The 21,158-nt window shown below is 38.7% G+C and overlaps 1 protein-coding gene across 16 annotated transcripts in view; it reads left to right on the top strand.

The window, feature by feature from the left end:
- The first annotated feature begins 814 nt into the window (after positions 1 to 814).
- The window catches only part of LOC116119063, a 90,041-nt gene continuing 69,697 nt past the window's right edge, over positions 815 to 21,158 (top strand). For 2 of the 16 annotated variants that reach the window (XR_004126293.1, XR_004126295.1), the window contains exon 1: positions 4,514 to 4,551. Coding sequence is in view for 2 of the 16 variants with exons in the window: in XM_031405019.1 (XP_031260879.1) it covers positions 5,843 to 6,013; positions 6,136 to 6,216; positions 6,372 to 6,406; positions 6,568 to 6,586 (306 nt within the window). In the remaining 14 variants the exon portion in view is untranslated. Of the gene's footprint in view, positions 936 to 1,070; positions 1,136 to 1,230; positions 1,426 to 1,515; positions 1,590 to 1,716; positions 1,843 to 1,929; positions 2,020 to 2,192; positions 2,280 to 2,374; positions 2,455 to 2,614; positions 2,668 to 2,763; positions 2,990 to 3,068; positions 3,168 to 3,273; positions 3,409 to 3,494; positions 3,578 to 3,724; positions 3,850 to 4,203; positions 4,275 to 4,377; positions 4,552 to 4,980; positions 5,077 to 5,177; positions 5,330 to 5,438; positions 5,497 to 5,672; positions 6,014 to 6,135; positions 6,217 to 6,319; positions 6,407 to 6,567; positions 7,359 to 21,158 lie in introns of those variants that run through there. The other 14 variants (XR_004126279.1, XR_004126277.1, XR_004126278.1 and 11 more) reach the window with 14 other exon arrangements.

The raw sequence follows: 21,158 nt of genomic DNA, 5'->3' as shown, positions 1-21,158 counted from the left end.
AGCTAGAATCTGGCATTGCGGGTGGTAGGGGTGTTTTTGTCATTTTACAATATTTTAATATATTAGGGTGTTTATTAAATTAGCAAACCTTGGGGGTTTTTTTCATAAATTTTTAAATTTTATCTCGTAATACTCCCTATTCAATTATCCAATACTATTTCTAAAATCTTATCCAAAATAATAAACCAAAAGCGCATTATATGTTTTTTGTAAAATTGTTAAAGAATGGATTGGTCTACTAATGCAAAATTAGGTACATGGGCCTTGTACTAGAGATCAGGATTTGGGGAGTTAATTAATTAATTTAAAAAATAAATATCTTAAATATATATTAATTTATTTATACTAAAGCATGTGATGTTCTTCTATTTATAGCTTCAAATTGAATGCAGCTTTTTTGTCTTCTGTAAGAAGGAAAGAATGGGTGTTGGGGCTAGGAGAGTTGTCGGAACAACTCAGTTAAGTACGTGCTTTTTTTTTGTCAATTCCTTTTTACAAAGACATGTAATTTTTTCTATTTAAGGTTTCATATTTCATCACAATATTTACTGTTCCAGAGATGCATGCATTTTGTGGCATGGAGGAGAGGAAGAATGGTTTCTGGAGAGTTTCTGAACGAACTCGATGGTTTTTGGAGAGTTTCTGAACGAACTCGATTAATGGTTGGTTATGCTTTCTCAATGTTGCTCTATGTTCTTTCTTTAATGCTTGATGTTTAATATCAAAGCCTATCTTAAGAAAACTGGTTCTGTTACTTCTTGATGGTTTGCTAACTATGCCGAGAATTTCAATTTTTTGTTAAACATTCGAGGCTGTAGCAATGGATGACTAAATTACATCATGCACTGAAGAAAGCTTGATTGAGGAACTTGTAAGCAAAAACAAAATTTACAAGATGAAACAATTGCTCAAACCCTGCTCTTCACATTTACTTGGTAAGCTAGCATTTCATACTGTTTAAATTTTGTCTGGCTTGGAAAATGGTTAAGTGCTTTTTTCTGTCATTTTGTACTAAAGCATGTAATTTACTATTTATACTTTCAAATTTCACCAAGTAGTCATTGTTTCAGTGTAGCATTTTGCGCTATGGAAGATAATGGGTGTTAGAAGTGTAGTCAGAAGAACTTAGTTAATGGTCGGTTGTGAATTTCTCTTTTCTTTCTTCCTTACTGACTTTTAAAAGCACTTCTCAACAGTGTGTTCTGATTCAGTTATTTTTATAATATGCAGAGAGGCGAGTTTAAGATGTCATAAATTGTTACCTATATTAAGACATTACTTCTGTTTGAACTTATTAAAACCAGGGATCAAATTTGATCAACAAAACTTTGTATCATGCTGGAAAACAGTGACAGGCCAGGAAATATCTTATGTATCCGTGCTTCTTGGAGGTCATAATTCCACTTTTCATACATCAATTTTCTGGTAATTTTTAAGCTCTTTAATAATTTTAACTAAAAGCCGTATAATTTTCAATTTATAGTTTCATATTTCATCAAATATTTATTTTCTCAGTCCAGCATTTCACCTTATCAAGGAGAGAAGGAATTAATGGCTTTAGAAGAGTAGTCGAAAGAACTGAATTAGTGGTTAGATATGCTTTCTTAATGCTGCTTTCTGTTCTTGCTTTGATGTATGTGAAGAAGTGATTTTCTAGTCATTCTAACTATTCTGAGAATTCAAGAATTCTTTTACTGATCATCAAAGCAAATATAGGAGGCCATAGAAATGCAGAACCAGTTTATCTCATTTATGGAAGAAGAAACTTTGTTGAGGGACTTGTAAAAAGAGATAATTTGCAAGATGAAACAAGAGCTCAATCCTATTCTTAACATTTTCCTGGTGAGCTTCAAACTGATCTATGTTTCTATCTCCTGTTTGCTTCTTGCGTAGACAATTTGTTATTGATAATAGATACTTGACACACAGCATTTTCCAAAACCAAACCCAGGGAAACTTTGAAGAGAGGAAGAATGAGTTTTGTAGAGTAGCAGAAAGAACTCAAGAACTCGATTAATGGTTGGTTATGCTTTCTCAATGTCGCTTTCTATTCTTTCTTTAATTCTTGATGTTTATTTAGAAAGTAAATCACATCATTTTGTAACTGGTTCTGTTATTCATTTATTTATTTATTTATTATGGTTGCTAACAATGCTAAGAATTTCAAATTGACCAAATGATATCATGCACAGAAGAAAACTTGATTGAGGCACTTGTAAGCAAAGAGAAAATCTACCATATGAAACCAGTGCTCAATCCTTTGTCTACATATTTGCTTGGTAAGCTAGAATTTGATACTATTAATCATCTGATAATACTGTTTATGCAATTTTTTTCTTTTAACTAAGGCATGCAAATTTCTATTTGATCACAGCTTCAGAATTTGTGCCTTAGAACAAATAAGGAAGAGGATGGACAAATATAGGAGATTATGTACTCAAAAGGACTCAAGTGGTTGGTTATGCTTTCTCACTTCTTTGTTTTTCCCTATTTTTAAACTAGAAAGCACATCATAGCACAATTACTGGTTTTACAAGTTCTTTAAATTTTATGCAGAACTGATTTATATATCTGTTATTTGGTTTCTCTTACTGTTGGATTGCTCTTATGTCAGAAGCTTCTCAAATTACAGTGTCTATGAAATCCTTTGATGATTCATTGTGATAGGTTTATTTTCTTGCTTATCTCTCTACTTAGTGTGGACATTGAAAAGCCATGTTCTCTATAATTAAACTTTATTTTGATATGTTAATTTTGACGCAGAGAGGCAAGTTTAAGATGTCATGAATTTCCTGAAGAATCAAGGTTGACAAATGATGTCATGAATTTCAGCAAAACTTTCCTATGTTAAGACATTTGTTCGCTTTTAGCTAATTGAAACCAGGCATAAAATTCCTTCCGCAAAACTTTTTGTCATGCTGGAAAACAGTGACAGACCGGGAAATATCTTTTGTGTCTGTACGTCTTGAAGGTCATAATACCACTTTTCGTACGTCAATTTTCTGTTAATGTTTAAGCTCTTCTTTACTTTTAACTAAGGCATATAATTTTCTATTTTATAGTTTCAGATTTCATCAAAATTTATTTTCTCAGTCCAGCATTTCTCGTTATCGAGGAGAGGAGGAATTAATGGCATTAGAAGAGTGGTCCATAGAACTCAATTAGTGGTTGGATATGCTTTCTCAATGCTGCTTTCTGTTCTTTCTTTGTTTCTAGATTTCTAATTAGGTAGTATATCAGAGTATTATGTTTATTTCTTTGATGTATGTGAAGGAGTGATCATCAGAGTCAATACTGGAGACTATAGAACTGCAGGACCAATTTATCTCATTTAAGGAAGCGCTTGTAAACAAAAAGATGATTTGCCAGATGAAACAAGAGTTCAATCCTGTTCTTAACATTTCCCTGGTGAGCTTCCAAATGACCTACGTTTGTATCTCCTGCATGCTTCTTGCATAGAGCAAATTGTTATTGATAATAAATACTTGAAACAGAGCATTTTTCCAAAACCAAACTCCAGAACTTAGAAGAGAGGAAGAGTGGTTTTCAGAGAGTAGCCGAAAGAACTCTATTAATGGTTGGTTATGCTTTCTTAATGTTGTTCTCTGTTCTTTCTTTAATTCTTTATGCTTAATTGGAAAGCCCATCACATCATTTTGGAACTGGTTCTGTTATTTCTTTGATTACTATGCTGATAATTTCAAATTTCTGTTAAACATTTGAGGCCATAGGAATGGAGGGGAGAATTACATCATTCACTGAAGAAAACTTGATTGAGGCACTTGTAAGAAAACAGAAAATTTATCAGATGAAACAAGTGTTCAATCCCTGGCCTTCAACATTCGCTTGGTAAGCTAGCCTTTCATACTGTTTATTTGTATAGCCTACTGTCATATTGAAAAAGAAGTCAGATTGAGGTACTTGTTGCATTCCTTTTCTTGACCAAGTTTTGCATATATTAAGACATTTGTTTTCTTTGAACTTACTGAAACCAGGCATCAGATTCCAGTAGCAGAACTTTATATCATGCTGGAAAAATTTGTCCTTCTATTATACTAAGGCTGGAAAGGACATAACCCCACTTTCTTTACATCAATTTTCTGATCATTTTTAAATGCTTTCATTTCTTTTATACTAAGGCATGTAATATTCTATTTATGGTTTCAAATTTCATCAAAAATATTTATTGTCTGATCTGTGCAGCATTTTGCATTATGGAAAATGTGAAGAGTGGCATTAGGAGAGTGGTTGAGAGAGCTCAGTCTCAGTTGATGGTTTGTTTTGTTTTGTCACTATTCTCTATCCTTTCTTCATTTCATAATATTTAAACAGAAAGCTCATCATAGCCTCGGGTTTCTGATTTTATTTAATGTGCAGAGCTGATTAATTAGTTGTCTACCTAAGCTGAGATTTTCCAATTTCTGTAACTGATTCGCTGAGGAAATACACAAGGGAAAAGCAATAATTTTAGGACCAATAATAATTATCGTTCAATGTCAGAAATTGCCCTATGAAACCAGTGCTACATCTATTGGATTTCACATTTTCTTGGTCAGTACATCTGATATATGTTTCTATCTCCTACTTGCTTCTTGAAAAGAACAAGTTGTTATTGACAATACCCAAGTTGTTTTTAAGTACTAGCATCTTCAATGTCAATTGTATTCCTGTAAATAATAGTTGAATTTTCATGTTACATTGTGCTTTTGTATCAAATGTTCATGGAACGATGAATTGATCGAGATTCAAGACAAGGAATTAAGAGTTTAAATGGAAGATTTAATCATATTCTTGTTAACTGCTCTCTTATTTTGAAATTTCTGGAGATAATGTGTTTAAGAAATTTAACTTTTTTCTACACACACACACTATATTTTATTTTCATCCAGTTAAATGTTAAGATTTAGGAGGGTGCATTTAAATCTACATAGTGAGAAAAACACATCAAGTAACGATTATTTTTCGATTGATGTCGAACAGGTTCATTAAATAACTGTCAATACCTTTCTCTTATGCCAGGGAGCTTCTTCAGTTGCACTGAATTCCCCATATGAATTACTTCTATGGTTCATTGAGGTTTGTTTTCTGAATTTTTATGCTTCAAGCATGTTTAAAATTTAAAATGCCGTTTACTTCTGAAGAAAAGTTGACCTTTATATGTTATTTTTTTGATGCAGTAAATTATATGACAGATGTTGGTGGAATGAGGTTGTTTTTGCATTTCCTTTATGGGCTTAAAAGTTATTGAATCAAGGCATCAAATTTCATCTACGGAACTTTCTATCATCCTGTAAATATCTTCTATGAGAGATGTCCATGCCTCTTAAAGGTCTTAACTCAATTTTTCATGGATGAATAATTTGATAATCTTTATACGAATTTTTTTTTTTTTTTTTTTTTTTTTTGACTAGGGCATTCAATTTTCTATTCAATCACAGTTTCACATATCTACCTTAATTAGAACAAACAGGGAAGAGAGGAGGGATAAATGCAGGGGAATATTCACTCAATTGGTTGGTTATGCTTTCTTACTTTGTTTTTTTCTTGATGTTCAAACTAGATAGCACTTCACCACTTGATTTTTATCTGCTAATTTTGATGCAGACAGGCAAGTTTAAGTTGTCTTGAATTTTCTAAAGAATCAAGGTTGAATATAATGTATTGAGAAGTTTCCAGTTTGAGGATCTTATTGCAGTCCTTTTCCTGACCAAAAGTTTCCTATGTTAAGACATTTGTTCTCTTTGAGCTTATTAAAACTAGCCATCAAATTCCCTCTGCAGACAACTTTTTCTCCTGCTGGAAAACATTGACAGACCAATTTTCATATATCAATTTTCCCACAATGTTTAAGCTCTTTTTTATACTTTTAAGTAAGGGATATAATTTCCGATCTATAGTTTCAAATTTTGTCAAATATTTATTTTCTAATTGCAGTGTTTCGCTTTATGGAATAGAGGGAAATGGCATTGGTGATATTGATAAGGGACTCTTTTTTTCGCTTAATATTTGCTTGGTGAGCTTCCATCTCCTATTTGCATTGTGGAGGATCAAATTGTTATCGATGACAGACGCCTTTTTCATTTTTTATTTTCCTTTAATCAAGTCAAACTAATGCATGTTATTTTCTATTTTTAGTTTCAAATTTCATCAAATTTTCGGGTTATGGAAGAGAGGAAGAATGTCGTGAGGAGAGTAGTCGAAAGAACTCAACTAATGGTTGGTTATGCTTTCTCTCATATCTTTTGTTCTTTCTTCATTTCTTATGGAAAGCATATCACAGCTTTGTGTTTCTGATTCTGCTATTTGCTTTAATACATAGAACTGAATACTAGCTGGGTTACCTATGTTGAGAGTTTACAATTATGTGACAGTTCAATGGCAAAAACTTCGTTGAGGCACTTGCTTGGTGAGTAGCAACTCATCTATATTGTTATCTCCAACCTTTATTTTTCAAATTTTTTTTGATAATTCTAAATTACCTATGGATATTCAAGCCTTTTTGAGAATTAACATATAATCGTTGTCATATACAATCCTATAAACAATACTTGTATTTCCATGTAACAGTGTGCTTTGCAACAAATGATCATGGAATGATGAATTTATCGGGCTGGGGAAGTCAAACATAATTGTACAAGTTTGGTAGATGAGATAAAATATAAATCATTTTGAAGGTTATTGTGACAATACGACTAAATTCAATGGGAAGGTCTCATCACCAAATTAGCACGGTGATTATGGCTGAAGCAATTGTTTCCAGTGTCCTGCAGCAACTCACTTCAATCATTGGTAAAGGGATACAACAGGAGGTGATTCTAGTCATTGGTGCTGAAAAAGAAGTTAAAAAGCTTAGGAACAATCTTCAAGCTGTGCTCATTGATGCAGAGGAAAGAAAAAGTGAAGGAGAGAAACGTCAGACTCTGGCTTCCCCTGCGGGCATCTCAGGTTCCTTTGTTTTTATCTTCGACGGAGTTGCATTTCCAGTTGAAATTTCAGTTGATGTCGGTCCAGTGGTAGTTCTCAGCCACGTATCATATAGGACAGTGGCCAGGACTTGAAACTGAAAATACTGTAACAGCTACAGGTCCCAAACCCTTTTTATTAAAAGTTGACGCCATCAAATCTGGCAACAAACGCCACCATAAGATATTGTAAAGCAAAACAACATTACAAAAGCTTTCTGCGTAATTCTTACCAAGAACAAATAAACTATTGAGTAATGATATAAGGAGTGGTCTGTACATGAATCATTTAATCAAAGACTCTAAGCTCTTGATTGATAGGAAGTCGCTTGATTTACCCTTCTTTCAACAATTTATCATTTGGGGTTACCACTTTTATTTTTTGCCCGGAGTTGTTGCAAATCTGCACATGTTATAAATCCAAACTTCAGACTTTTATTCATAAATTACCAATATTGTGTATCTTTGCGCACCCACAGCTTCGGCTTCTTCCTGCAGCTTTTACTGTGCAAATCAGCAGCAAATTTCTCCGAAGGGATCGAACCCTTTTTGGGGCTTCTTTTTTTGGTTGCCAAAAATAGGTTAAATTTTAATATTTTAATCACTCAGTCAAAAGATCCCTCAACTTTCGATACCAAAACAGAACTCCTACAGTAACTCACAATCGAAGAGTCCCCACCTTACAAATCCCTGAAAGAAAATAGTAAACAGGTGACTTCAATCTCAACCAAGCACTTGACTTCTTTGATTACTTGATGCATACCCAACCCACTCCTCCAATCAATATTTTTTCGGGAGTAAACAACTTTTTCCCACCCAAGGTTTCGCCTACTCACCTTCCCGCCCGCCAAGTTTTATAATGACATTTTCCCACCCACCGTTACAATTTGTCCATTAATTTTAACTGCAGAAGGACATAATGATAATTTCAAAAAATAGTTAAAGGATGATTATATCATTTACCCTCTTCCCTCTTTTTTTTCTTATCTTCTTCTCTTCCCTCTCTCTCCTTCTTTTATTGGCGACTGCATTCTTTTTTCTCTTTCTTTCTGTATTCCTTATTTTTCTTCTCTCTTTGTCTTCAACTTCTCAAATGGTTCTCACTTCGTCTCAAATGGTACAGGATGGTTGCCTCCTCACCTTCTCGAATGAGTTCTTCTCTCTTTGTCTTCTCCCTTCTTCTTGTTTTGGCTTATGGGTTCCACAAAAGCCTCCTTTTTGTACCCTTTGTCTTCTCCCTTTTTCTTGTTTTGGCTTATCTTCGAGAGTTGCATTTCCAGTTGAAACTTCAGTTGATGTCGGTCTAGTGGTAGTTCTCAGCCACCTATCATATAGGACAGTGGCAACTGGCAAGGACTTGATCAAACTGAAAATACTATAACAGCTACAGGTTCAAAACCCTTTTTATTAAAATGTTTGTTAGTTGCTTATGGGGTTTGCACAGCGGAAATTAAAAATAAAATTCCGAACAATAACATTGAACCTAGGAAGTTTATACCTGATTTACGTTATTTACATATGAAATAATATTAAATATAAAATTTCTAGATTTCATATCAGTGTTTGGAGTTTCTTCAATCAACATGAATCGCTCTTACTCTAAAATAAGAGTGAACTCTTAATATCCACACGAAGATAGAATGACGATCGATTTGCAGTCTCAAGTGCTATTAAGATACAGAAGCAAAAAGGATGTAGAATTTTTCTAAATTCTCTTCTCCACCAAGTGAAAAACGTGTGAGAGAGTAAGGTGAGTGGCTTGGATTTAATTAATGTGTTTTCTGATTTTTATTTTTATTTTAAGTTGCCTTTCATATGCAATAAAAAATTAAAACCCTAATTTAGTTAGGAATAAATTTATTCNTGACTTAAGTAATGAAATCCTTGCAGTGTCTCTCCCAGTGATGATAATGTTGTCAACATATACGACAAGAAGAATAATGCTAACTGCCGATTGTTTGTAAAAGACTGAGTGATCAGACTTGCTCTTTGTCATTCTGAACTTTTCAACTACCTGACTAAACTTTCCAAACCAAGCATGTGGACTCTGTTTCAAACCATTAAACAATTTGCAAAGATGACAAACTTTCCCATACTCCCCTAAAGCAACAAACCCAGGTGGTTGCTCCATATAGACTTCTTCATGAAGGTCACCATGTAAAAAGGCATTTTTTATGTCCAATTGATGCAATGGCCAAGAGTGAGTAGCCGCCATAGAGATAAATAAGCGAACAGAAGTCAATTTAGCCACAGGGGAAAAAGTGTCAAAATAATCCACTCCATAAGTTTGAGCATAGCAGCCTTTAGCTACAAGACGAGCTTTAAGCCTAGCCACTGACCCATCAGGATTTACTTTAACAGCAAACACCCATTTGCATCCAATAGGTCTCCTTCCAGTAGGTAAGTCAACCAAGGTCCAAGTACCATTAACATCTAAAGCATTCATTTCTTCTATCGTAGCATCACGCCAGCCAGGATGAGATAAGGCTTTATGAATAGTCGCAAGAAGGGAGATAGAGTCTAGTGATGCCACAAAAAACTTCATTGATGCACTTGTAGAACTAAAGGCAAATTTGCCTCATGAAACAACTACTGATTCTTTTGGTTTTCACATTTTGTTGGGTGAGCTTGCCTCTAATCTATATTTCTATCTCTTACTTGCTTCTTTAAAAGAACAATTTACTACCCTTTTTTAGAATTAACACCATCATTGTCATTTTTAATCCTATAAATAATTAATGCATTTTTCATATGTCACAGTTAGCTTTTGGCATCAAATATTCTTGGAACAATGAATTGATCGAGTCAAGGAATTCGAACATGATTAATAAATCAAGCAACTTATTGATCAGTTTTGAGATGAAAATTTTCATCTATTTATAGTTGTTTGAGATAGTAAATACAGGGTACCAGTTTCTAACAAATCTTTTGAAAGACCTTAATGTTAATATGCATTTGGTCTCTGAAGCATGTAAAGGAATTTGTTGTTTTAAAAAATTTTACAAACATTTTCTGTAAACCAAAATTGTTGGACAGTTAGCTTTGAAGATTTAATCATTTTTCAGTTTGTTCTGGTCTGGTTTTCTTCTTAAGCTCTTTATTTTATTATGATTTCTGGTTTGGTTATCAATTTCTGGGAAGCTTATGATTTATCTACATAGACACTTTGTTTTCTTTTATTATTAACTGAAACAATTAATTTTGTGAAGGATTTTCAAGGCTATTGTGATTAGTTAAAACAGAGCAACACTCATGACCAACTTTCGCCCCACCTGAAACTTTGTTCTACGTTGGAGTTAACAGAAATGTTGAACAATTGCACTTCAACCAAATGAAATTGAGATTGTTCGAGTTCCGATTTGCAGTTATTGCAATCCCTAAATTAACTTAATAACAAATTGATTAATGACCACATACGTCATATGACTTACAATACTTCTGCACTATGGCTTTGCATGTTCTACATGATTAAAAGATTCTCCTGTAATGCTAAATTGAGGCTTTAGAAGGTTTTTCAAATTTAAGTGAATTGGAATCGCTTCTTCAACGTATTAGTAGATCTGTTGTTGTGAAGAAATTCCTCCTTCAACGTATTGCTGATACAAACACTTCAAAGTTGGTATTCATTTGTAGTTGTGGTAAATATTCATTACACTTTTTATCTGATGCTCATATTCATGGTGTATTGTTTGTCAATTTGTCAATTTGCCGAGCTGTCTTATAGCTTCCTTCATAAGATGAAAAGCTTTATTGCCTATGGGGAAGGTTTTGTGAAAGTGTTATTAGCTAATGAGCTAGTCGTAGTTCTTAAACTATTTTAGACAGCGTCATGCTACTTGCCTTTGGAATATGATTTTTTATGCTCTCGTGTTTATCTCTATTTGTTTTCTTGTTGGGAGCTATGACTGGTAATCTGGATAAAAGTTAGTTTGGGTGGTGACAATTTGCTAGTAATTGGAGATTTATGAGTTAATTAAGTTGAAAGCAAATTGTTTGAGAGCATAGATATTACACAGTTTGGATCTTAATTGGGTTTTGCCTAATTGGCTTTGTTAGTCCAAGTCCCTTAATTTAATATGGAGAGAATAACAAAGCGGTATAGATACTAGAATTGCTTTTCAAGTTCGTCTAAAATACTGGAATTCTAATTCACCAAACAATTTTTTTTTTTTTTTTTTTTAAGATAGAATTATTAAATTAAAATGATAGATTTTATCTAAAACTAATCGTTTGTTGGTTGTTAGGGAAGAGAATGTCATCATTTGCGTTTGGGCAAAACTCTACATTTGCGGGTGCTTCCTCACAATCTTTTCGAGGAAGGGGTGATGTAACATGGACACATGTTGCTGAGGGTGATAAAAATAGAAAGAATATATTAACATGTCTTTAATGTGGCAAGGTAACTAAAGGTGGAGGTATTTTTCGAATGAAATAACACCTAACAGGAGTAAAAAGGGATGTTGGAAAGTGCTTAAAGGTTTCTTATGATGCTAGATTCTAGATGCAAGAAGCACTAAAAGAATTTGGGGTAAAGAATAAAGAAAAAGAAGAGTTTCGCAAGTATGCAAGTCCTTATCGTGCTAGTGTATATGAATTTGAGGGCGATAAGTTAGATGAAGATTGAGATGGATAATGGGAGTTGATGCAATGAGAATTGGGGTTCAAATCAAGAAAGTTACGGCTAATTGGGATTCAAATCAGGCACTTGTTGCATCTTCTGTTTTGGTTTGGTTGATTGATGATTGTATGCCTTTGATTAAAAAATGATCTATTTCTTTATGAATTTGTAATCAATCAGTTGTAAACTTTGATTTTGTGATTGTTGTTGAAGTTTTTTATTGAACTTTTAAGGTTATTCGGATTTTTTGGTCATGCTGACATCAACATGATGACATCATCGATTCGACTGATTGGTCCGATTGGTTCAATCGTTCGAATTGAGACCCGGTCGGTTGATCGGGTCATTGCTTGGTTCAGGTTTCAGAACATTGGTTACAAGGAACTAGCTTTTAGAGAAATGTAATTTTGTTGTTTATTTCAATGACAGATGCATTTTTATACATCTACTTGAGGATTTGTTACAATAGTTGCTTATATATACAATAAAGATTGACTTACAAACCAATGTTACAAACTCTCTTTCATAACACCTACGTGACAACTCCAAATTTTTTGCCGATGAATTTTGAATTTAGGGAAATTCATTGGTAAAAAATTGGGAGCTTCAAACTATTTCTTTAATACTGACTTTGATAGCTGACAGTTTAACAGTTAATACAACAGAGTAAATCCTTAAATGAAAATCTATGTTATTAGTCTAAGTTAGACTAATAACAGAGATTTTAATAATAAAGAAAACAAAAGTTGAGGCTTAATTAAGTGCAGGAAACAAAGCAAAGCATTACTGATTAATTACTTTGACCGGATTTGAAGCACCAGTTATGCTCATAATTAAGTATATGACTGACCTTAATTTTATATTAGCTCTACAACTGCCTTGAGTCACCTCAACATGCAGCTGATTCACAGTTCACACCATCTATTTCTTCTCTTTTGGTCGGTCCCATAGATGAATCCACCAGGTATGTGCAACAACATCGCACCATTTACCAAAATGTTTATGACCGATATGAATATTTCCCCAATAGAAGGAAACCAATCATCCTTACACCTCACATTATATATTCAACTTTGTTGTATTGCCCTTCTGATTGGATTGCTTTGAGTCTTTTCCTTTGGTATGCGAAGCAACGAAATTATTTTCATGATAGTCAATCAGTTGGTCGCATGACTAGTGTGGTTTTATACTATGTATTAATAGATTGCTTATCAAAGATTGGGAGGTATCATGATGCACTTGATGTGTTTCATAGTTTGTCAAAAAGGAAATTGGTTCCAGACTCTTATACGTTTTCCTTTTTATTATCTACTGTATATTTGTCTAGGAGATTTTCTCTTTTACCCAAGTCAGTACATGGACTTGTGGTAGAAGGGGATATAGTAGTTTGTAACGCACTTTTAAGTTACTTTTTTGAAGGTGAGCTTCCATCTCATGCTGTGGAGTTATATAGTGATGTGTTGGATAGTGGTATGAGACCTGATAAGTACATCTTTTTTGGATTACTTTGTGGACTATGTGGAGCCGGAAGAATCGATGAAGCAGTTTGTGTGTACCAAGGGATTGTCGGCTTTCAATGCACATGTACATACTCTAATTATGGATATACTTATAAAAGCTGGTAAATGTCATAGAGCTATTAGATTGTTTAGAAGGGCCATAGTAGAGAAATACCCACTAGATATTGTATAATATACAGTTTTTATTTGTGGACTTCTCAAGGATGGGAGGATTGGAGAAGCATCTACCTTGTATGGTTAGATGAAAAAGATTGGTTTATCTCCTAATGGTCACATTTATAACGTAATGCTTTCTAGTTTCTGTAGGGAAAGAGATATTAAAATGGTCAAACAACTGTTACAAGAAATCATCAAGGCTAGAATTGAGCTGAACTATAGGACATTCATGAGGCTAACTAGTCTTATAGTTGAATTTTGGCAGTCTTCTTCAGTCCTAAGTCAATTTTTTGAAATGTGGAATTTGTTTCTAGTACTATAGGTATCTTGTTTTCAACTCACATGCAGGAAAAGGGATGATCCGGATGAAAATATTGATGGAGAAATTGATTTGGCTCTGAGGCAGGCACAGAGTTTGTTCCTTGATTGCAATGAGTTTGGAGATGATAGGCCACTCTCTTGTTGCTCCTTCTCACATGATGGGAATCTGCTTGCTACATGGTATCCATCCTTTCCTCTTTCTCAACAAAAAACATACAAGCACCAAGAGAGCTTCAGTTTTTATGATTTGGATGCCATTTTTTCTTGCAGTGGCTTGTTAAGGGATTAATATATCAGGGACTAAACACTTTTTTTTTTCTTTTTCTTTTCAAATCGAATGTCAGGTCACTGCCAACTATGAAACCTTAAAAATTTTTCCACCTCCCTCTAAAGAATGAATTAAAGGCATGTGCTTCTTGTTAGGAAAAACTATTTGTAATCTGTGCTTGAAAGTTGAAACATTGCACATGACAGGTCCTTCAAATTAGGTCATCTTGATCCTTTCCATTTTTGTGGGGTGGAGTATAAATGTATTCACATCATTCATGGGATGTTCACCTGAGAATTTTGACTTACGCTTCTGCCTTATTCAATTTGTTAATTCGGTTTTGTAGGGTGGTAATGAAATATGGCTTTTCATGTCCTACATGATTAAAAGATTCTCCTGTAATGCTAATGAGAACAAATAAAATTCCCGGTTTTGTAGGGAAGTGTATTTTGAGTAGTAATGGAATATAAACTTTAGGTAATAAATTGATATTTTTAAAATTTTTGGGTGGAAAAGTGTCATTAAGGCATACTTTGGGTGGGAAAAAGTCGTTTACTCTATTTATGATTGTTTAAGCTCTCTTGATATAATATAAGATGTTGATTGGACCTAAAGCAGATATTTCATTATATATATACTTTTGTTGATGCGTGGTTCTAACACCAACTAATCGTCACGTGTGTAACGTTGACTGGTCAAGAGACACACGTGATTATAGAACGTAAAATGTGGAATGAATGTAATAAAAGCTTTTTAAAGTGGTTCGGATGCTAAGGTAGCAAGTCCTACATCCACTGATTTGTATTGGTAATGTGGGTCAGGTCGCAACAGCGGACTGACTTACAAATGATTATGAAAAGTAAAATCAAGGTGTACAAGAGAGAGTTTTTTTAGTGTAAAAATGGTTGAATCCCCCTAATGAAGGGGTCTTCTTCTTTTTATATCAAGCTGAAGGCGTGTAATCATCATTAAATCCATGGGTTGGTGTGATTGTCAGGACATAATCCGGCTTTACGTCCCATTGCCCTCTTTCCAAGCTGATTTCACATGATTTATTGCAGGGAAATGGACACGTGGGAGCTCCACATCGTTTGGCAGGCCTGACGTGCGCGCATTGCCCTGACGGGAGCAGGTCACTCTTCATCACGTGACTTTCCACGTCAGCGCTTGTTTTCCTAGGCATAACAGAAGTCCCCTAGTTTTCAAGGTTTGAGGATCGAACCTTGGAAACTAAGTCATGCCGCGATTGGAGGTTCTGGTTATTTCGACCTGAACGGAAGAAGCTCGGGACAGGGCCTCTTGCGAATATGACCTCGCATTCTGCCTAAACGACCTGACAATCATCATCTCAGCGACCTGGATTCGTCGGACGTTCCTTTCCGTGCCTTAGGGTTGAAGATTCAATGAACCTGTTTCTGCACTATCAGGCGCTCTGCACGTGTTAAAGCGTGGCAGGCACATTAAATGCATTGTGCTGACCCGGCGTTGTTTTGACAGCATTAATTGCACGACGCATTTGAAACGATGACCATCATCACAGCATTGAATGCGATGTGGAGCGCATTTAATGCAGAGAGAGAGAGAAGGTTGTCGTTTCGATTCCGAGAGGTGGTAACCGTCGGTTCGCAGTCCATATAAAAACCCAAACTTTTCAGATGAAGCCACCAAAATCCCTTTTGCCTCGAGCGACAAGTCTTTGCAAACCGGAAGTTCTTCTTTTCCGATTGGCGCCTCTTGGATATCTGAAACAAGATTCGGCCTTGGTCACGCGTCCCAGAAGGTGAGATCCTTTTTCTTTTTCCTTTTTGTTTGGTTGGTGGGCAATGGCGTTGGGTCTCCTGGTGTTTCACCAGAGGCACAACGCCATCGTCAGATTTGAGCCGTAGATGGCGGCTTGAGTTACTGTTAGGGTCTAAGGGTTTTGTCTCATGCCGCCATGCGGGACAACGTGTGATGGCTTAAATGACCTGTTTGTCGGTGTTGCAGACTGGAATGGAACCATCAATGTCCAGACCCGAGGAAGCGGCCAACTCGTCCTCGCGGGACATTCCCGAGGACTCATCCCTTGATGTCTTCTCGGTTCTCACCCAAGAAGAGCTCAATAGGATAAAAAGACAGTTTGACGTCTGTGCAGAGGTGTTCCTCGACCACACCCGGTCGTCACGACATCCTTCAGATGGCCTTGCTGCGATCTCCAAAGAGATCTTCAAGGGTGGAGGGATGATTCCCTTCCATCCTTTCATCAGGTCGGTCCTGGATCACTTCGGGATCGCACCAATGCAGCTAACGCCAAACGCGTATGTCATCACCGTCGTGATGTACATCGCGTGCTGCAAGAGTGGCTTGGGCGAGCCAACGGCGGTGGAACTCGTTATCGCCTACTATCTTAAAAAGAGTAGGGACAAGGACTCGTATTACTTGTCCCGTCGACCTACCATCGCCGATGGGATACATAGCTATCCCAGCAACGCGGGGGCCTACGAGACAAAATTTTTCTTTTTCTGCTATGACGGCTATTGCCGCTTTCAGAAACCAAGTAGGTTCTTCTTCGCTAGGTTCATTATCTGTTCACATGCTTTATAATAACGACCTGCTTTCTTCTTTTGCAGTTAACAGAACGACCAGCCAAGACCTGCTTAACGACTCGGATAGGCTTGTGTCTTTTGGAGTCCTTCCCGAGGAAGCTCGTAACAACCGCGAACTTGCGAAAGTACGGTTTTATCAGTAACAATGCGTCTTTGGAGCCCCTAGAAGGTAAGTTACACTGATTTCCTTCTGGTTGCAGAATAATTTTGTTTACTAATGTACTTACATGTAGCAACTATGCCTCCGAAGGAGTCTGAGCAGCCTCGCCGAGCACCGTTCGTCTTCCCTCGATCGAGGAGAGAGAGAGCGACCGAAGCTGCTCGTCCCATTCCGGCACAACCGGTGCGAACAGCCGCGCCTTCCCAGCCCCGTCCTATGCAAGAAGCGACTAGGACAGAACAGGTCGCTCAGGCACCACCTGCTCGCCCAAGACGGAAGGCTCCAACCCAGATCGAGGAGAGAGAGAGCGGCCGAAGCTGCTCGTCCCATTCCAGCACAACCGGTGCGAACAGCCGCGCCTTCCCAGCCCCGTCCTGTGCAAGAAGCGACCAGGACAGAATACGTCGCTCAGGCACCACCTGCTCGCCCAAGGCGGAAGGCTTCGGCCCAGAGGTCAAAGAAGAGGAAGCTGATTCAGGCCGACGAGTCGGAGATCGAATCTGAGGAAGAACCTTTGAGGTCGCGACAGGACTCAAGGAGGTCGGGCAAGGAACCCGTGAGCGAGGCAATCGCTGCCGACAAGGCGAAGGACACACCAGTGCTGGACTCATTGGGGAGTCTGCCCGAATACCTGCAGCCGATAGTCTATTCTCTACTCGAGTGTGGGTTATCGGAGTCGTATGATGAGTTCGCTGATACGGGCGATGACCTGATGACCACGTCGTTCCAGCATCTAAGCAAGGTAAACAAGCTGCTCTTAAAGTTTGTCCATCGTCTTTATTTTTATTCTTTATTCTTTATTCTAACTTCACTTCTTGCTCGCAGGCTTTGCTGGCGATGAGGATGTCTATGGAGAAGACTCGGCTGGGGGCCATATAGGGGGCAAGCGACCTAAAGGAGGAGGTCGCGAAGCTGAAGCTGAGCCTGGAGTCCGTCGAAGCGGAAAGAACACAAGCATTTGAAGCGGCGGACAGGTATCTGAACCAAAAGGATGCTGCTTTGCGAACAGTGGACTTCCAAAAGGCGGAGCTTGAACGACGTGTGGAGGAAGTGAAGGAGCTTCAGAGGACAACTGCTAGGCTCTCCAAGGAGGTCGGAGAGAAGGACCAGCAGCTCCAGACGACCTCCTCACGGGTTCGGCGAGCTGAACAAGAAAGGGAGGCTTCCGAGAATGAAAGACTAGCTCTCGAGGCCGAGCTCTAGGAGAGAATCGCTTCACTGTCTGAAGAAATGCGAATCCAGGCAGAGGAGACCGAGGACAAGGCCGCCGACTAGGCAATCGGGTCCATCTATTCCCTGCGACCAAAGAACCCAAATCTGGATATTTCCAACCTCCCAGAGGGGTGGCAAGAGACTTTGCGGGTTCTGGCAGAGGAAGATGACCAAGCAGCAGCGGCCACCCGACGATTCGACCAGGTAGGGATATCTGGTCCTGCTTCGAAGGATCCCCCTGACCAGCCATAGTGTAACGAGTCTTGACTCCATGGAGATAGGGTCTTAATAAGTTTTGTACATAAATGAAAATACATTTTGCTTTTAATTGCTGCTCGCTCTTTTATACATAAGTGCACTTTACAATTCAGTTTTACATAAGCAATATTACATGTGAATCGTTACAGGCGAACATAATAAATACGAACTGCTTAAGCGAACAGAATAAACACGAACTGTTTAAGCAAACAGAATAATACTTTACAACAAAGGGGGAACTAACAAAATCAAAAACTGATCTATAATGAGGGCTGAGTTCGGGATTACTGATAATATGGCCGGAGGTGCTTGGCATTCCAAGCTCGGGGTACTTTGGAACCGTTCAATCTTTTGAGATGGTAAGTCCCCGGTCTGATCACCTTGTTGACTCGGTACGGTCCTTCCCAGTTAGGTCCTAGTACCCCTGCACTTGGCTCTCTGGTCCCAAGGAGAACTTCCTTTAGCACAAGGTCCCCGACCTGGAAGTCTCTTCGTTTGACCCTTGAATCGAAAAACCTCTTTGCCCACTGCTGGTAGGCTGCTATCCTTAGCGAAGCCTTGCTGCGGTGCTCCTCAACGAGATCCAAACTTGCCCTCATTAGTGCTTCATTTTCAACCTCGTCGTACAAGTCTCTCCAAAGAGAACCAGTTCCCACCTCTACAGGAATCATTGCTTCGCAGCCATAGGCTAGCGAGAAAGGGGTTTCTGAGGTGGAAGTTCTTGGAGTTGTCCTGTACGCCCATAAGACTTCGGGGAGATCGTCAGCCCAATTTCCTTTGGCTGCCCCAAGTTTGGCCTTTAGGGTGTGCTTGATGGTCTTGTTGACTGCTTCAACTTGGCCGTTTGCTTGCGGTTTGGCGACTGAGGCGAATTTTTTATGGATACCAAGCTCATCGCAGAACTGCTTGAACTCCTCGTTATCGAATTGCTTTCCATTATCCGAGATAAGGGTGTGAGGAATTCCGTAGTGGCACACTATGTTCTTGAAAACGAAGTCTTTCAGCTTTCTGGTCGTGATCGCGGCTAGCGGTTCAGCTTCCACCCATTTTGTGAAATAATCTACCGTGACCACAGCATATTTGACCCCTCCCTTTCCAACTGGCATGGGACCGATAAGGTCGATCCCCCACATGGAAAATGGCCAGGGGCTAGACATCGTTATCAGCTCGTGTGAGGGGGCTCACGGAATGTTCGCGAACCGCTGGCACTTATCACATTTCTTAACAAAACTGTGCGCATCTTCTTGGATCCGGGGCCAATAATATCCCTGACGAACAACCTTGCTCGTGAGAGATCGAGCAGCCATGTGGTTACCGCAGATCCCTTCATGAATTTCCCTGATGATGTAGTCTGCTTCTTCACTGGTTACACATCGGAGGAGAGGGGCACTGAATCCTCTCTTATACAGCTGGTCCCTGATGAGTGTGTAACGAGCAGATCTTGCTCGCACGACCCTTGCCTCGACCTTGTTGTCTGGCAAGGTCCCATCCTTTAGGTATTGGAAAATGGGAGTCATCCAGGAATTCGGTTGAGTCACATTTACTGCTTGTTCGGCTGATCTGATAGTTGAAGCATCCACGAAACGAACAGGAATGTTGCCTGGAGCCTCTGAGTCCAACGACGAGGCTATCTTTGCTAAGGCATCCGCTATAGAATTGCTATCTCTGGGGATCTGAGTGATTTCAAAGTGCTTAAACGACCCCAGAGCAGTGTTAGCCTCTTTCAGGCAGCGGACCATGTTCTCTTCCTTGGCTTGGTATTCCCCTAGAATTTGGTTGACGACCAGCATAGAGTCGATGTAGATGCTGATCATGGTTGCACCTATATTTCTGGCAAGTCGCAACCCAGCGAGCAGGGCTTCATACTCTGCCTCATTGTTGGTCGCCTTAAACCCGAACCGCAGAATACCATGAATTCGAGCCCCCTCGGGGCTTACAAGGAGAAGGCCCGCACCGGCTATTTTCCTGTTTAATGACCCGTCGACATAGAGGTTCCAGGTCGTCAGGTTCTGAATACCTTCTTGCACGACTTCTCTAGGTTGTTGCTCGCTTGGGAGATAGGAAAATTCTAAGATGAAGTCTGCAACAGCTTGCCCTTTAATGGTCGATCTGGGCTTGTACTTCAGGTCGAACTGGCTCAATTCCATGGCCCATTTGAGTAGTTTACCCGAGGCTTCTGGTTTCTGGAGGACCTGCTGAGAGGGTAATTAGTCATTACGTTGATTGTATGGGCATGGAAGTAAGGTCGCAGCTTTCTGGACGCGATCAGCAGAGCAAAGGCTAGTCGCTCCATTTCCGGATACCGCATCTCGGTATCCGACAGACGCTTGCTTGCATAATATACTGGCCACTGCGCCTTTTCCTCTTCCCGTACTAGAGCTGCACTGACCGCGAACTAGGAGACGGACAGGTAGACGAGCAGGATTTCCTGTGGAAGAGGCTTAGAGAGGAGAGGTGGCTTCCCAATGTGTTCTTTTATACTCTTGAATGCCTGTTCGCATTCGGGAGTCCATTCAAATTTCTTGTTGGCCTTCAGGACATTGAAAAATGGTAAGCAGCGGTCTGTTAATCTCGATATGAAGCGACTAAGTGCCGCTATCCGCCTATTTAGACTCATGACCTGCTTTTTGCTGGTCGGGCTCTCCATATCGAGCAGAGCTTGAATCTTCTTAGGGTTTATTTCTATGCCCCGCTGATTAACCATATATCCTAGGAACTTTCCTGATGACACCCCGAACGAACACTTGAGAGGGTTTAGCTTCATTCTGTACAGTCGGAGGATGTCAAACATCTCAGCGAGATGTGCAATGTGTTCTGAGGTGACCTGGGATTTGACCAGCATGTCATCCACATAGACCTCCATTGTCTTCCCGATCTGGTCGGAGAACATTCGGTTGACCAACCTTTGATAGGTCGTGCCCGCATTCTTTAGGCCGAAAGGCATGACTTTGTAACAGTATAGCCCCCGGTCCGTAATGAAAGATGTATGCTCCTCGTCTGGCCCGTACATCGGGATTTGATTGTATCCTGAGTACGTATCCATGAAGCTTAGCAGCTCGTGCCCTGAGGTGGCATCAACGAGCTGGTCGATTCTTGGC

This window comes from Pistacia vera, unplaced genomic scaffold (genome assembly GCF_008641045.1).
Source record: "Pistacia vera cultivar Batoury unplaced genomic scaffold, PisVer_v2 Contig871, whole genome shotgun sequence".
NCBI lineage: Eukaryota > Viridiplantae > Streptophyta > Magnoliopsida > Sapindales > Anacardiaceae > Pistacia > Pistacia vera.
The sequence above is the reverse complement of the archived record's forward strand: the minus strand, read 5'-3'. Positions and strand labels throughout refer to the sequence as shown.